This window comes from Stegodyphus dumicola, chromosome 8 (genome assembly GCF_044657685.1).
Source record: "Stegodyphus dumicola isolate Sdum_Otavi_A_Nest chromosome 8, ASM4465768v1".
Taxonomy (NCBI): domain Eukaryota; kingdom Metazoa; phylum Arthropoda; class Arachnida; order Araneae; family Eresidae; genus Stegodyphus; species Stegodyphus dumicola.
In genome coordinates, this window is record NC_140775.1 from 86,674,740 (window position 1) to 86,692,586 (window position 17,847).

The following is a 17,847-nucleotide window of genomic DNA, read 5'->3' on the forward strand; positions in this document are numbered from 1 at the left end:
TTGTCACAAGCGCATATACAGTTAATTTGAGAGAAAAAAAAAAGGGGGGTAAAAGAGAAGAGGATTATAGCATAAAATAAAACAGGGATGCTGTGATACTGAACAAATGTGCGTAAGTATTAATAATCCATTAATAAATATTAATTACAAATTAATATATTGTACGGCAAAATAGCTAAAAAATAACTTATAATTTTTCGCTACGTACCAAATTATTTACCGACTCTGTATAGCGCTGTGAAGCCACTTTTGGAAACTTTATTCTCATATTATAAATACCTTATTATTTAATTATACGTAACCAAAAAGCAGATTTCACGCAGGGTGCGGCAGGGAAACTACCTTATTTTAAAAACGAATAACACAAATAGTATAAGCGATATGTGTTTAATTTTTTCCGAGTTATAGAGAGACAAAGTTTTTTTTTAATTTTTTTTTATTGCGGTTTAAAAATAATATCATTAAGGTGCCCTCCGTTCTGGTCAATGCATTGAGATAGTCGAATTTTGAAGTTTCTTTCCACTTTTACTAGCATATCAATGGGTATGCTGTCGATAGCAGCTTGAATATTGTTCTTCAGTTGAGCCAGGGTCTTTGGACGTTCGAGATTTCAGATAGTCCCACAAAAAGAAATCACACGGGGCTAAATCAGAGCGCGCTGGCCACTGACGATCGCTCCGTAAGGAGACAAGGCGTCTAGGGAAATGTTCTCCAAAAAACAATGGTAAAACGATGCCTATTCTGGACAATGCACACCAAACAGTCACACGTTCTGTACGGAGGGGCTACTCATGAAATTCTCGGAAATTCTTGCCACTCCATTACCGCATGTTTTGCTTAATGCGTGCTGCAAACGGAAAGATGAAAATGAGCCTCATCACTAAAGAAAACAAGCGCATCATGAGGCATATTGTCAAGAACGGCTTTGCATGCATTTTTTCTCGAAAGAAAATCGCGTGGATTAAGTTTTTGCACCACTGCCAATTTACACTGGTGTGCAAAAATTAAGGACGAGACAGTTTTTTCAATATAACTTTGTATAAAAGCTTTCCAAATCAACACATTTAATACCGTAAGTTCCCCAATACGTAAGGACATGAGTAATGTAAGCAACTTACTAAAAGAGAAATCAGAGGGATAAGAAGAAGCTTTATTGAAAAAGTAGCATGGAGCGCTATGCGACTGAAGGCCGAAACATCCCTGTGATGGGTGTCCAGCAAAAAACATCAGGTCTTTAATGGGGAATATGATCTCCCCTGACTGCTAGGCAGGTTTCACAGCGTCTGCCCATGCTGAGAATGAGGGTGTCAATGAGTTGTTGAGGCATTGCTGCCCATTCGTCTTGCAGCGCCAATCGAAGCTCCAGAAACGTTACTGGTGGTAAGGTACGAGCTGCCAAGCATCTGCCTAGAAAATACCATACATGCTCGATGGGATTGAGATCCGGAGATCGTGCCGGCCAATCCATACGTTCAATATCCTCACTCTCTAAGAGCTGCTCGGCAGCTACTGTGCGATGACATGGTGCATTGTCGTCCATGAAAAGGAACTGCGGACCCATAGCGCCTCTAAAAAGACGCACATATGAAACAAGAATCTCGTTACAATAACGGGTCCCGTTGACTGAACCTGCGTCGAAGATGTGAAGGTCTGTACGACTACCAAGCATGATGCGTCCCCAAACGAGAACACCGCCACCTCCATACCTGTCCCTTTCAATGATGTTCGAGGGATGATTGCGTCTTCCCCGCTCTCTCCAGATGAGTACGCGATGAGAATCGCTACTCAGACTGAATCTGCTCTCATCTGTAAAGAGTACTCATCCCCATTCATTGTCTCTCCAATTCCGGTGTTCCCGGCACCACAGAGAACGCCTTCTCCGATGGGCAGGCGTTAGAGGTACACACCGTACAGGGCGTCGTGCAAACAGACCACCACCGTGCAGTCTTCTGGCCACGGTAAAACGCGATATCGGTCGTCCAGTCGCCTGTGTCGTGTGTCTAGCGATTTCTCCCGGTGTCTGCCGCCTGTTTCTTCTGGCCTGTAAGGCAATATACCGGTCATCTGCGGGTGTGGTTCCTCGTGGACGACCACTACTAAACCCCAGGATGGCTGCTCCTGTAGTTTGAAATTGTCTCCAAAGTCGTGAAACGATGCTGTGAGCAATTCCGAACTCTGCAGCCACACTTGTCACACTGCGGCCTTCCTCCAAATTCCCAATGATTCGACCTCGGGTAAAAGCATCCAGATGTCGTCTAACAGATTGATTATTCGCCATTTCTCGCTGAGGCAGCAACTCGGTGTGATTTTAACTGCTATACGGCGTGCAATCTCTTTGCCAGAAATACTGATCTTACACCGACAACATGCTTTATACTACTCAGACACTCCCCCATCACGTCTAACTGCATATCTGCGCATATGCTACCGTACATCACCTTACTTAATCTCTTGATTGGTCTTTCTGTCCGCTCTGCCTCTTCGTTCAGCTGATATGCTAATTTTTCGACTTCGTCCTTAATTTTTGCACACCAGTGTATATGGATGAAAATGCAATACGTTGAAAAGTACGACTCCACGGAGAACGCGCGCTCCTTTCTCGTTCACTGCATGATCGGTAGTAAACCCACATGACATAGAACTTTAGATGCTGCTCTTTTCAATGAGCGCCACCCTACACTTCTCGGAATAAATGTCGCTAGATGGCGCGCGTTTCAAATAAGGAAGTTTCCCTGCCGCACCCGTACAGTAAGAAAACGAAATTAGTGCAGTAACTAAGTCAGGAATAATTTTCTCGGATCTTTCCAAAATTTAACTTTTATTCATAGGAGATTTTAGGCATACGGGGGACTATTTTGAAACATTGTAAGACTGCTTCTACTTCTCCTCCTGAAAGTACACTTGTCAACCATATATTGGTTCTCGTCGAGATTATATTACTGACATGAATTTCGTCTTCAGTATTTGGTACAAAGAGTGGAAGCATTTTTATTTCCTTTTGTACGAAGTAAAGGAAGTATTGTAATCGCGAAAAATTTAGAACATTATGTTTCAACGATATCCATTTCAGCCTCTCTCAAAACCATCTGAACGATGTTTTTGCGTTACATATGTACATACGGGCAGAATAAAAGGCTGTTTTCCCCAAAAAAGGATTGTTGTTGTTGTTGTCGTGTCCATATTACATGAAACAATGGTTGCCAGAGCCTACTCCAAAGAGAGGTGCCAAAAAGGATTGTAAACTGCATTTAAAATAAATTCAGAAGAGATTTTTTCTTGACGTCCGCACCATATCTGTATCTCGCATAAATTTAGAACGAGTAGCCGTAGAACTTTGAAATTTTGTATATGGGACTGCTATAACATGTAGTTGTGCACCTCTTGTTTTCGTTGCAATCGGCTATTCCCAGTCTGTTACCTCGCTCGATGAACTTAGTTTTTTTCCCTATTCCCAGTCTGTTACCTCGCTCGATGAACTTAGTTTTTTTCCCTTCTTATAAGTGGGAACAAATAAGTGGGAACAAATAACACTTCTTATAAGTGGGTTCTTATATGTGGAAACAAATTGTACACTTTTTGTTTAAAAGTGATTGAATTATGCGGTTTTTATGTTCCGAATGCTTTTTATATGCCTTTAGTTAACCCGAATTATAAACAATCTTTAAGTTTAAATGGCGAGTTAAGCCTAACGAACCGTTATTTATTTACATTTGAAACTCGGTAGAATAATGAATTAAGTCAGTTTCTGCACCTTCGATGTCTTTTCCCCGAGTGGAACGAAAAGTAAACTTTCAGTTTTGTTCACCGAAAAATCTGCTTTCTTGTTCGCTGGACGAATTGCTTGTTTTTGTGTAGAAGCTCTAATTTTTAATAGTAAAAACTGTTTTTTTAACTGTTTTAATGGCATTTTACAATTTTCAATAAAGAGATTTTGAGTTTTTATGTATTTCTACTTTGACGCGAAGTGAGAACAGAATTAATTGAATGAGAAATATATCTCTAATGAAATTCGAGGAAATAAGTTTATGAAATGCAACAAAAAATATGTATTATTTCATAAGGTAGTACGAAGAAGTCATGTGGTGTCCACATCAGATTTTTTTTATTTTATTGTATCATTTCTTGAATAAAACTAATCTTAGGTGATATTAAAAGCTTAAATTTCGAGGTTAATAGGTATTCTTAAAAGCTTAAAAGGTATTATTAAAAGCTAGAGGTTAGTAGATATTATTAAAAGCTAGAGGTTAGTAGATATTATTAAAAGCTCGAGGTATTATTAAAAGCTTAAATTTAGTAGAGGGAAAAGGACAGGAAGGAAATTTGGAAAGTTACAGCCTGTTAAACTTCCACTTCTAGGATATGTATATATCCTTGTTTAACAAGGCCTCACTTCCCTATAATCGCTTGTTTACCAGTTTAAGATAATAAAACTACCCCTTCTTATTTTATATGATTTATTTTCGTAAGGTTTTATGTATTAGCCATTGTCTTGGAAAGCGTGATGCTACATTTCTAAAAACGTGAAATGTGCTTAATGTATGAAATATGCATAGAATTATATAAATGTGATTAATTTTTGAACAGTTTAATGTATTCTTTAAGTAGGTTCTTGAGTATTGTAGTTTATGTTCTGCATGTAATATAGATTATCCAGCTTTTGTTATAGTTTGAACTGTGTAACTGTAGTATTACGTAAAATTTATGGATGCTGAGCTTCGAATATGGAACTTAAAATAGTTTTGTGCAGTAAAAAATGGTAAGTAATATGGGTATAAAATGTCATTAATTCGTTGTAATAGTTTGCGTATGAAAAATATAAACTTCTATTTTCGGAAAAAATACCAGAAATATATCAAATCATGTAATAAATCTGGTCTTCAAGTTCGACTGAAGTGATATAACTTCGGATATAACTTTACGTAAGAATATCTAAAATTTTCAATTTAAATTCAGATTTTAAAAATAGTTTTCTATTTTTGATACTATTTTACTGCACTAAGTATTCTAGCTCTTATGAAATATCATTGTTATTCACAAGTTTACATGAAAGATGAAAAATATTTGATTTTTTCCTTAAAATTTTTAGTGTCATTCAATAAGCACCTGCAATTAAATTCGTATGGAACTCTCTAATTAATGTGAAATTATAGATATTCTTTGAAAAAGATTGGGCTATGTTCTTAGAATCTACACGAAATAGCGAAATTTTTGGTATGAAACAATGAAAATCTTGCATGAAGTTCGGTATATGTTCACTCTCATTATTGAAAATCTCTTCCTAAATTCTGAAATAGTGATGTTTTTACTCTTATTATTTTCAAAATTTGGCGCTTCATGAATTAAATAACTGTATAGATGTACTAAACTTTATCGAAAACTCAAATATTTTGTTAATTGGTTGGTTTTATTTAAATGGTTTAGAAGTAAATGAGCGGTATGTTAGGCAGTTTCTTTCAGAAATATATCCGTATCTGAAAACTCTGTAGATAATTTGCCTTACTGAAATTGTTCTAAATTTTTAAAAATATATGTGTTATATGATGCTATGTTATCATCGAGTGTCTTTTCTCTTTGCAAACAGTGTATAGCGTTATAATAGGAATCGTTTTGAAGTCGCTGGTTCTATCTACTATACATTAAAAAGAACTTTACAACAACAACAACCAATTTTATTTTGTGGACTGTAACATAGCTAAAAATCTTAATCGAAAATGATAAATTCCCGACCATGCAGGATCAAAACATGTATGCTACGTTAGGAGTTCGAATCTTAACTAACTAAAATTGCGCAGAAACAATGCGCTGTACATAACTTTGAAATTGCGCAGAAACAATGCTCTGTACGTAATTTATATTGCTGCGTAGGAAGCAACATACCGCCCCACGTTGCAATATCTATGATATGCAAACTAAATCTTAGCATACAATTCAATATCAAATGCTAACACTTCAGCTATTCATTTTTTAAGCAATAATAAAGACTTAAAGTTAGTAAATCATTTACAGAATGAAATAAACAATTCAGAAAATTCCATAAAGTTTGAACATTTGCAATTTTTTTTCAATAATTATAGTAAGTTTATCAACATTTCAAACAGCAAAAAAAAAAAAAAAAAAAAAAAAAAAAAAAAAAAAAAAAAAAAAAAAAATCACATTTTTTCATCAAAATTCCCAAAATATAAGTATAATAAAGAACAATGTATATTTTTTATTAACAGTAAAGCTTAATGGCCAGATATTTGCCGTTGTCTGGTGGTTTGGTAAGAATATCAGAGATTTATGACAATGTTCCTGTTTCAATAGAATTGACTACATAATCGTATTTTGTTTGATCGGCTGTAATTCCAGCATTGCGGAATTGGGCTTCAATCTGAAGAAACCATATTTTGGGGTCAGGTTTCCAAAAAGGAGGAATTTTGATGCTGACCTTGGCGACAGTCGCAGATGTTGCATTAATTCCGGTTTGTTTACTTTCACCTCCTTCAGCCATAGTACAATTAGGCTTAATGGAAGTAAAGCTACCTTTATACATTTTTTTTATTTTTTATAGCTTAAGTTTTTCCGGCTAAAGTTTGCGTAGTAAAAACTAGTCCATTTATTCTTAACACATCTGATGCATTTTGAAAATTCTAATTGGATACATTACCGCTGAAGACATATTACAATATAGAACAAAATTAAAAATTTTTAAAGTTGACTTACCATTTCAGAAGTATTTCAGTCCCACATACGCTCGGAATTTATATTTCACAGACGCATAAAAACAATCGAACCATCAATTCTTGATGTAATCCATGCGCATCAGAAGCATTTCGAAATTCGCAGTCAGAAGACAGCGAATTTTCTAGCAAATTCAGATATTCAGATTTGTAACTAATGTGTACTAGGATTAAATAATAATACTATGTTTTTTAAATGTTCAACATTTGATATAATATCTGTCATCGAAGTGTTTGTAAATCATTTTGAACTCTTATATAAATCAACTGCCAGTATTCCGTGGCAGAAAATTTGCTAAAATTTCTCGATTTATACACGGACATATACGATAGTTGTTTAAGCTGAATAATCTGTGTAACAGATTCTGAAATTTCTTTTTAAAATATTTAGAACATTTAAAATATCAGATTGACTGTAAAAGCCATTATTATTACTTTCAGAAATATTGTTATATTTTTAATGCACACAGATTTCTAATAAAAGAAATCTGTAATTTTAATTCCATTTTACAAGTACAGTGTCTAAGAAGATATCTGTGACGATCTATCATATGCTAATTTTCCCTACGCGATAATTCGTAGAAGCTATTCGTGAATTCGTTTTGTACAAAATTTGTTCATTGTGAGCATGCGTCTTCTCGATGGTGACAATTGTTAAAGTATTAACTACATTCCATCAATTTTGGAATTATTAAAATATATTATTTTGGATGTGAATAGATTTGAGTTTCTTGTAAGTACACTTAGAAATGTTGAGAAGTTGGAAAGTCATCAGACTGACAAAATATGTTTTCCTGACTTTGTTGATTACCGCTGCTAGTTTCATGATAGCCGATCTATTTGTAAGGAGACCTGTGTCGATAATAGCGGGACAAGTAAGTAAAGATTTTAAGATTATTTCAATATTAAAAGAACTTGCAAAAATTTCTGTATACAAAAATTAGACCTACGGAAACTGTTTTATATATTGCCCCTATAAAACCAGTAAGACTAAAGTAAGAGTATTTAATTTTGTTTACGAATAACTAAAGTTTTAATTTATGAAATGATAGCTCATAAGTGGCGTATACTACAGCTAAATGATGATAGCTCTGGTATGTTTTAGAATCTGTGAAACATATTCACCTGTAAGGTGAAATCATCTTTATTCAACTTACGAAATAGTTCAGTAAAATATTTTGGTATTTAGTACTTTTCCATCGAATATGAAAGTTCACAGAAATCCCGCCAAAGTTTTACAAAATCATTTCGGGAGATGAATGAAGGAAAAGATCACATTTTAATTAGTTTTATATAATCAACAGACGTAGGTTAATGCTGTTTGTCGTAAATCACACTGTCTAGCGGATATTCGCTTATCATAAATTTTTGCCGTATTTAAGTTATTATCAACTAAAATGGAATATAGGTCAGAATGATCCACCCCTTTTTAACTTCCTTACACGAAGTAAAGGAAGTATTTTAATCACGAAAAATTTCGGGTATCTTATTTCAACAAAAATATCCATTTTGACCGCTATCGATTCCATTTGAACGATATTTTTGCGTTACATTTGTACGTAAGGACAGAATAAAGAACTCTTTTTTTTTTTTTTTTTTTTTTTCCAAAACGGATCGTAAAATGGATTAAGAAGAGATTTTTCGTGACGTCTGCATAACTCAAAAATGAGTAGCCTCCGAACGTTGAAATTTTGCATATGGTACTGCTATTGTAGATGTGCCCTTCCCTTTTTAGTTCTAATCAGCCGTACCGAAAGTAGATAAATATATATATATATACATACCCTCGCGGTTACCCGGCTCGGTGAACTAAGTTTTTTTATTCTTATATATTAATAAATTGAGTAATTTTTGCTTTAAAAGTGATTGAATTGCATTGCTTTTATGTTCCAGTTAAGGTTTTTGTGCCTTTAGTTAATCTGCATGCAACTGTTGAGAATTATCAACAATTTAAAAGTTGTTTAAGTTCCACTGAGCCAAACGACGCCGCCATTTATTTACATTTGAAACTTGGTAGCTTAGTGAATTAAGTCAGTTTCTGCACCAACTTTTAGTGTTTTTTTGCCGAGTGGGACAGAATTTATGTTCTGAAAAATCTTTCTACCTGATTTTAATTCATTTAAACTCTAATTTTAATTGTAAAAATTGTTTTTTAACGGTTTTTAACTCTATTTGGTGTTTTACGTTTCTCTGCATTTTACAATTTATAATGGAGATGTTTTGAGTTTTTATGTATGTTTTCCTTGCCGCAAAGTGAGAACTGAATTGATTGAACGAGGAATATATCTGTAATGAAATTCGGGGGAAATAAGTCTACATGAAATGCAGCAAAAAATGATCATAAATTAAAATGCCATACAAGAAAGTTATGGGGTGTCCACATCAGATTTTTTAATGCCAGAATCTTGTAACTCTGAACATATTTCAATGCATGCTGTTCTGTAAATGAAAGGTTTTAAAAATGAGAGGGTAAACAGCTTTCACAGTTAATTTGTTGCGTAAATAAACTGGCCTGTCGAGGAATAATCGGAGTTGCGTAAGATCTTAGGATTGAGTTGCGACGTCTTTATACATTACTGGTTTAAAATCACACTATTTGGCAACAATTTTTGCTTATCAAAAATTGACGGAAAATACATACACATCGACATTTTTCAATATGGGGCAGTTAACACTCCTCTGTTTTATTGTTAAGACCATCTTCACCATTTCTTTTAAGAAAGCACATTTTTCACATGAATTTTTACCTGCTTTTTATTGTCTACCCGTACGTACTTCTCGATGAAATAACCCCCTAAATACTTTACTTTCGAAGAATAACTAGCACATTCTTCTCAGATTTACTTATGAATATTTTGAAATAATCTTAAGTTTGTTGCAAATTTACTTACTTTACACAGAACACATACACATAGTTTCAGGTAAAATGACTGAGTAACAAGGGCGGATGTGGCTATCGGGGGAAATTTTTCAAAATGCTGATAGCCATGGGTTTGCTTTGTCATCGGATGTCGATGGTTTTAAAACAGATGAAACATTAACTACAGTTGCAAGATGCATATAAATTAATTAATAAATGAAAGACAAGTTCATTGAAAGATAAAGATTTAGAGACCCTACCATAAAAATCCAAAGGAACTAATTGCAAACTTATTAAAATCACCATCTTAACCCCGTCGTTCTTAGATAGTTACAAATTAATAACTGCTGATATCTTTTCCTTCATTTAATTAAAGTGGAGAATTTTCATAACTGACCTCCGCAACGGTTTCGTAACGATGCGAGCACCCTTAAACAACTCGGCAAGTATGTATTAAATTAAAGTCACGTTAATAACTTTCACATGAATGTCCGTTGCGTTTTTGATGAAATGAACAGAACTCCACAAGAATGCTGGCACCTTTATCGCTTTATACGGTATGATTAATTTCGTCGTTGTGAACTGCACCGAATACATAAAAAAGTTCCGGCACTTCCGCACGAGGGGCCACGCCGTGAAGAACAACCGGATCCGTTCCTGTTGAGCAGTAATTTGATCTCCTAATACTTGTATCAAAATGGTTCTTTAAAGAATTTGAAATTTGCCGAGTCTAACTCTATCTTCAAAAATAATCCTACGATTGTCCGTATTGACAGCTAGGCGATATGATGAAAGCAACAGATCACAAGTCTTAATTCACGCTATGAGAACTTTTAAAGAAAATATTTTAACGTACATATAATTTACTACAAATTATTACAGTTTACTTAAAAGTACATATTAAAAACTTGCTTTGCAATAAAACTGAAATAATTTGCTTTTGCTGATACTTTAAATCAAAATATTACATAGTTTTTTCTTTTAATTTCTTATGACTTATAACTAACGTTAAAGTACTAAAGCTGCAAGATATAGAAATCTTTACGCTAAAATTTAATTTTACATGTTGATTGGCATGTTTCATATCTGAGTAATCTAATATTCAGTAGTACGAGAAAGTATATATTCTTGACGAAAAGCTCGCGTCAGTACCCGATGTGAAATATCGAGTATTAATTAAGTATAACACTATTTTGGAGGGGATCTGAACTCTGAAATTTTATAAATGAAAACAATTTTATGGTAAGCACGCGAAAGTGGTGTTTTTGCCTAATAGAAGGGCTACCTTCCTGGTGGAGTTTCTAAAGCAACTGGTTTGTAGTTTAATTTTACGTTGGGGGGGGGGGGAGACACGAAAAGTATCATACAGCTAACTTGTTGGCAGGGACTCTATTCCGAATCGAACTACTAATATTATCTCATCCACCATACCGCTATTATGCTGGCAAATTTTTACTGCCAGTAAAGCGAAATAGCATGCTTTAAAATTCTGCCGAACTTTTTATAAATTGGTTGAAAATTAGTTTTAATATGTGTTTTTAAAATAAACCTTTAATTTTTTAACTGGGTGAACAGAGGTGATTTTCATCTGAGGACGAAATTTTTTCAATCTCAGTGTTTATAAATATCAGAAAAATTTTTTAAGATTTCCTTAAAAAAATACTGGACATAAATTCCATAAGAATTTCTTAAGAAAATACTGGACCTCTACGTCTCTTTTAAGATAAATTTCTAGTTTCCCCCATAATTATTTTGTTTTGTATAATTCTAGTAACGATTAAAAAATACGGAAAAGCATGCCCAAAATTATTTCACAAAATGAAAGGCAATCTTAATGTTTTTAACATCAAACAAAGTTGTGCAGTATTTTTTGCCGAAAGTATAACCGAAGTTGTGTTTCGGAAATCTGTATTTCCTGAAAATTTTATTTCTTTTTTCTTCATTTAATGGAAAATCTGTTGAAATTCAATATCTGAAGGAATTGATTAAACTTAAGAGCAGATTTCATAATACTTTTTAATTGGTTAATTTCAGTTTCAGATCATTATCACCTCTGCTCATCTATTTGAAAAATTAAACGTTTGTTTTAAAACATATATTAAACGAATTTTAAATTAAATTACAGATGCGACTAAAATTGCAGGAAATTGTTACAGGGCTGCCATAGGCTAAATTCATCATTAAAGGGAAAGCATTTTCAAGGCTAATCTTTATTCTACGGCAGGGTTTCTTAAACCTTTTTTCAGTGGCGACCCCTTTTTATCACAGATTTTTTCGCAACCCCCAGGACCCCATAATATTTACAAAAATTTTCTCGACTCCATAAGCATTGCGCAAATCCGACACACGCGTGGGTGAAACTATCAATTTTTTCACTTGTACTGTAATATACTACTGCAGTTTTAGGTTATTAACTTTAAATTATAATTTTAAGACGTAGAACAATGTGAAAATTTTAAATAAGTAACAGACGAAATGACAGCGTAACGTGAAAAGCAAGGAAAACGAACTTTTTCGTTTTTTCTTTGTCTGTATTGTCTTTATATATTTTCAGATACATTGTGTAAAAATATTTGATAATTGTAAAATAAGTTAAAGAAATATCGAAACTGTTAAAATTTTTGGCCACCCGCCGGTGCTGGTCCCGCGACCCCCAGTTTAACACGTTGAGCGCGGCGCTGCTTTTGCTGTCCTTTTCGTTCAGCCGGCAGCGAGCTAAGCCGTAAAACTAAGCCGTATTTTTGTTTAGAATGTTTCAATGCATTTCATTAAAACTAAATTTGATCACATTTCATTGAGACTATATTTATTTTTTAACTTTAATACTGTCGGTCTTGCGGACAGACGCCAGCCAAACAAAAATTCCAGTGCTGGTCCCCAGGGACCTACGCCGGCCACACGGAAAGTTCACTGCCAAGCTCAACGTGTTAAAAAACCCTGTTCTACGGTATCCCTTGTTTTTTTTTTTTTTTTTTTTTTTTTTCTGAAAAAATCGCCAAGGGTATTATTGGTTGTTCGCCAAATGTTTGTAATAGCAAAACTACTGGTTACCGTGACAGTTTTAATTTTTGTTTTAACTTCCTGATTTTTAAGTGAAAATAGATCGATGTGTACATGGAAAAAGTTAACGCAGTGCGCAATTCTCTGATTTTTTTCAAGTGAAAATAGGTTGATGTGTACATGGACACCGACTTTGTAAGTCTTTGACTTCTTATTTTGGTTTTGTGTAGCGGCCATCTTGAAATTGGCCTTCCTGGCGCCGATCTTGGTGTCAAAAAAGAAACGATTCGCCAAGGGGTACCGTACGATAAATTTTTACCGAATTTCAAAATTTAAGAAACTTCCATAAAATTCTTTATGAAATTTAAATATTTCACTTAATCCTCTAAGAGGCAAGGCCGTATATATATACGGTCTAGAATATTTTTGCGACATCTGTAAGAACGAATATATACGTGCATATTAAAATATGTCAAAGAAATTAAGGCAATATATCAAAAGTACATAAATCCAGGTATGAAATACCAGGAGAGTTTTTACATTAAAATCAAAAAAATAATTTGTTCTTGTAATAGTTTTGGGAAATTTGTTTTTTCTTACCGAAAACCCTGGCCGCTCATAGTTTAAAATTTTTATTTTAAAATTTAAGAAAAAATAAGCTAGAGACTGATTTTATCGAAACTCCATGTGCATATCTAGGGAGCCAAGAATAAATAACATAAATTTCCTGAAATACATAGTTTTCCGGTGAGAGCGTAGTTTAAAGAGAATTTTCGATTTTAAATTTGATATTGGCATATGTTTTTTACCTTCATTTTCCTTTTAGGCAACAGATGAACTGGCTTACAAGCCCAAACTCAACTTGTCGTTTGAAAGTGTTCTGCCAATGCTAGATGAGAATTTTTCCCAATGTTTGACAAATCCCGGTAAGGGCTTCTGCTTAATGACTGCGAAAAAGAAGCTTGAACTTCTTCACAAAGAAGGACATCCAGTTTTGCCTTATTTAATGGAGATTGACAAACATTTGATCAAGGTAGGTTTTAATTTTCTATTTTATACAAAATTTAAGATGTATTTGAGAGTTATAGTACGCTATGCTTAATAGTTAGTTTTCCTTTAATCAATCAGAATTTGAGAAAAGCGAACTAAGAGTACTGCTATTATGCGCTTTTATTTCATTCTTTTAAACAATAAATTCGGATGGCTTAAAGATATTAATTGTATTAAATTTTAACGTAGCGTGTATCTCTTCCAATTTGCTATTGAGTAGTTTATTCTTTTTCGAAATATAATTTATTGAAAAACTGTTAAATGTCTAGGATTTTAACTTTAAGTTTTGGAAAGAATTGAACCCCAAAGAAATTTCGAAGTAAATTCCACTTAAGTAGCGGTATTTTTAATTCATCGAAATAGATAACTGCTTGTCCAAAAAAAAAAAAAAAAGAAAAAAAAAAAGAAAAAAAAAAAGAAAAATTCAGTGAAACCTCGTTGTTTATCCTGTTGTAAACCTGTTGTAAAGTTGACTTATCGCTAGATAAGTGACTTATAACGAGTAATGCGAGTATCGAGTTATCGAGACAGTGCTAAAATAAAAAGTTCCATTAATTTAATTTCTAATAAAAACCCAGTTTTTAGGGGGGGGGTTATTAAGAGACTATAATTACGTTAAAGTAATTATTGATTTAGTACTTGCCGAGACGCAAGAATATGTCTGAACTTTTTTATAATGAAGATTATTTTCGTTTACCTAGCTCCACCAGCAGCTGCGTGGTTAAGAAAGAATATTTGGAATTCGACCTGAGTTCAATCTCAGGCGAACGGGCCGGCTGCTTGATTGGTTTTCGTGGCTTTTCTTATGTGTAATATGAATATGAACCAATTTCTCTTAACTGCTCCACAAAGGCATTCGTTTTCTTAGGCAGATAGCCCTAGTGTGTTTTACTATATTCAAATAATCTGACTATTTACGTTTAAAAGGCATGAAAAGACATTTGAGACATTTTTGTTACAGAGCAACACACTCAAAACAGTTTTCTACAGAAAAGGTACACTGTGCAAAACATTGTTCTAATATAGGTATTTTGACACAAAATCGGACATTTTCTGAAATGACATACCAATTGTTTTCCATATTTCAATTCTATGACTCAAATTAGGCCGAACTACCAAGTTTTGTAAAAATCACACGAGTAGTTTTTGAAAAATTAGCTCTCAAAATTTTAGTTTCTCAATGTTAATTGAGTTGGGTATATATTTATTAATCTCTTTTTTATTAATCGTATTTAATTCTTCCTTTCACATTTCGAAATTCAGGTTCATTCCAAATAAATTCACCCGTTTCTATGATTTATTTGTAAAATTTGTATTTTTAAAATTTGTATAATTTTTATATTTTTTTAATTGAATTATAATCCATAAAATTTTTATATTTCGAAGCGTACCTGCAAAAAATTAGTTTTTTATTCAAAATTACCGAAGATATGCGTGAATTTATATATTGGCGCGTTTTGAAATTTGGCAAATTTGTTGAAAGCGATAAAACGTCAAATGGGGTTTAGACACTTTGCTAAAATTATTTCAAAATAATAACGATGGGACTCTACCCCCCCGCTCATGTCACAATATAGAAAAAGTAGGAATGAGGTGCCTTTTTTTCCGTTCTGGTACAATAGAAGGGAAAGGAAAATTGGTTGCCGTACATTTAGAAGTTCGTTAAGTGAATTATTATTGACGCAAACTGAAAATATTGCGCCAAGATAAATTTTTGAATTTCTGCGTAAATTTGGCACCAAATCTTACAAAATTTAATATAATTACAAAATTTATTAATAATTTGAGTCGTAGAATCGAGGTATGGAAAATAATTGAGATGTTGTTTCAGAAAATGTCCAATTTGGTGTCAAAATACTTATGTTAGTACAATCTAATACACATCCTAAATCGCGCTTTCGAGACGGGAAAAACGCAATTTGAATTTTGTCGATCGTCCTAGTAGAACGGGAGATATAGAACTCCCCCCTTTTTTTTCCGCAGTGTACATGTGCGAGAGTTAACTTATTGGCCACCGTTAAATTAAATGTGTTCCTATCTTTTACTACATTGTTCTTTTTAAAGCATTGCCGGTGAAAAATGTTCGAAGTGTTATTCTATTTCTTACTTAGTTTATTGAAATAACTAACCTAAGAAACATACTTCTTACATTTAGAAAAAACATTTACCGCAGCCAAAATGAGATGAAAACACATTTTCTTGCTGGAAGTATCAAATTGGCTTATATATCTTCCTAGAGAAAACTGTTTCGCACTTGTTCTATAACTGAAATAACCTGTTCTTTGCTTTTCGTTGAATATAAAATATTTTCACTGCGTAATTGTTCCAAAGTGGGGTCATCTTTACAAAAATTGCGAATTATACCTACGAATTGCAAAGTTTCTTTGCGAGCCAACTCATTGTGACTTTTATTTATTATTGACTCAATACAAATTCATTGATTTCTGTACTTTTATTTATTATTGGCTCAATACAAATTCATTGTTTATCTTCTAAGCTTCATATCATTAAAAGTATCTGAGATTTCAAGAGGCCACATCATATTTAACATCATTTTTTCCCTTGCAATAGTAAAATCACTATCAATTATCCCGCAATTTCCAAAGAAGACGTAAATGATAGTATTCTTAAATTAATGTCAGCTACCCTGAAAAATGCAGGCATATAGTACAGTATCGACAACTTTTGTAGACCAGAAATAAGTTAAATAAAATTTCCTATTAATTATGCGTCGTTGCTTATTTAAGTTTATTTTCGCGTTTATCTGCTGGTTTCAGTTCTATGCATTGTCGGACGTAAGTCAAGAGTTGATCTACATTGTACTGGTGACACAGTTGTAATAATTCTCGGATTCATTTTTACATAATTATCTTTTTTTTTATGTCGTTTCTGTCCCGTTATCCAATTTGATATTCTAAGACCAGTGAAAAGGTTACCTCTCATAATAGTATCTTTCAGAAAAAAGCCTCATCAATCACCGAAGCCGTAGTATACATTGCTGATACAATTATGAGCAACATCAGTAGCTACTCTGATAATCTCTCAGTACTGCATTCTATTCCAATTCGCTCACCAGCGGCCAAGCAGTAGTGTCGTTGAACAATTGGCAGTTCGAATTTAGGCAAACTGACCGGCTGCAATTGTTATCCCATATGTAACGTGGATAAGAACCAGTTTTCCTCAGAAAGCTCTCTTAGGCAGATAGCCACCGGATGATTTGCCGCAACCCAAATATAAATAAACCATCCAAAATCAAACCGATAGATCTGCCATCATTAACAACATATAACATAGCTTCCGGAGATATATTCATAAACATTCAGCTCTAGTAGAACAAATCGTACATTGGAGTAATTAGAAATGGAAACTGACATTGTAGCAAAGTATTTACAGCTCTTCTACATAGGAGAAACTCTACTGATACTTTCATAAGCTCATTAGAGATTTGTAATGTTTCGTTAAGCTTGCAGGAAAAGGCAGGGAGACGTTAATGCTGAACAAGACACCCGGGAATTCCACTAATTGCCACCCATAAATCTTCATTACATAACGGGGCATGGATTATTTCCAGAAAGTTTTGCAGGTTCCGTACATACAAAAGTCAACATACAAACATGTTTCTGCAGAAAGTCGGGAATGCTACAGCATTATCTAACCAAATGTCCTTCCACATTAAGGTATAACTTACACCTTTCCGATGCAAATCAACAAGCGTACTTGTACTTTAGTTACTGTTGTAATAAAAGGCTCTCTAAGCCAGTATAATCAAGATTATGAACATTCTCTGCCAGTACGGGCAAGGACTTTGTGCAGCAGTCTAGTCTACGTACCTGTGCCAGCGAATTTCTTTACACCGGTGTATATGGAACTCCAACCATGGATTACAGTATGCAGACATCATAATATTGAAAACAATGTCAACTAATTCATGTAAACATAGACTAGTATAGTGACAGGTGTGGGAAAATACTTATACAGCTGTCATCACAAAACACTAGTTTTCCCGTCATCTGCCACCTATCGGTTTTGAGCGTAGACCGAAGATCCTAAGTAAAAGAAATTTTTTTGATAGGGAAATGAATGTATGCTGTTTTTAAGCACATATTCACTTTCTGATGTCGAGTTGGAGGGATTTTTTTCATAGCAAAATACGTTAGATCAAAGTTTTATTTTGCAGCATATATAATTAGAGATTACAAATAGCTAGGTATCGTTGTA

General features: G+C 33.8%; 1 protein-coding gene across 1 annotated transcript in view; it reads left to right on the forward strand.

Moving 5' to 3' along the window:
* The first annotated feature begins 7,321 nt into the window (after window positions 1-7,321).
* LOC118199365 (uncharacterized) overlaps window positions 7,322-17,847 on the forward strand; it is a 39,024-nt gene continuing 28,498 nt past the window's right edge. The window contains exons 1-2 of the mRNA XM_085822957.1: window positions 7,322-7,594; window positions 13,406-13,612. Coding sequence (XP_085679083.1) covers window positions 7,469-7,594; window positions 13,406-13,612 — 333 coding nt within the window. The 5' untranslated portion in view covers window positions 7,322-7,468. The remainder of the gene's footprint in view (window positions 7,595-13,405; window positions 13,613-17,847) is intronic.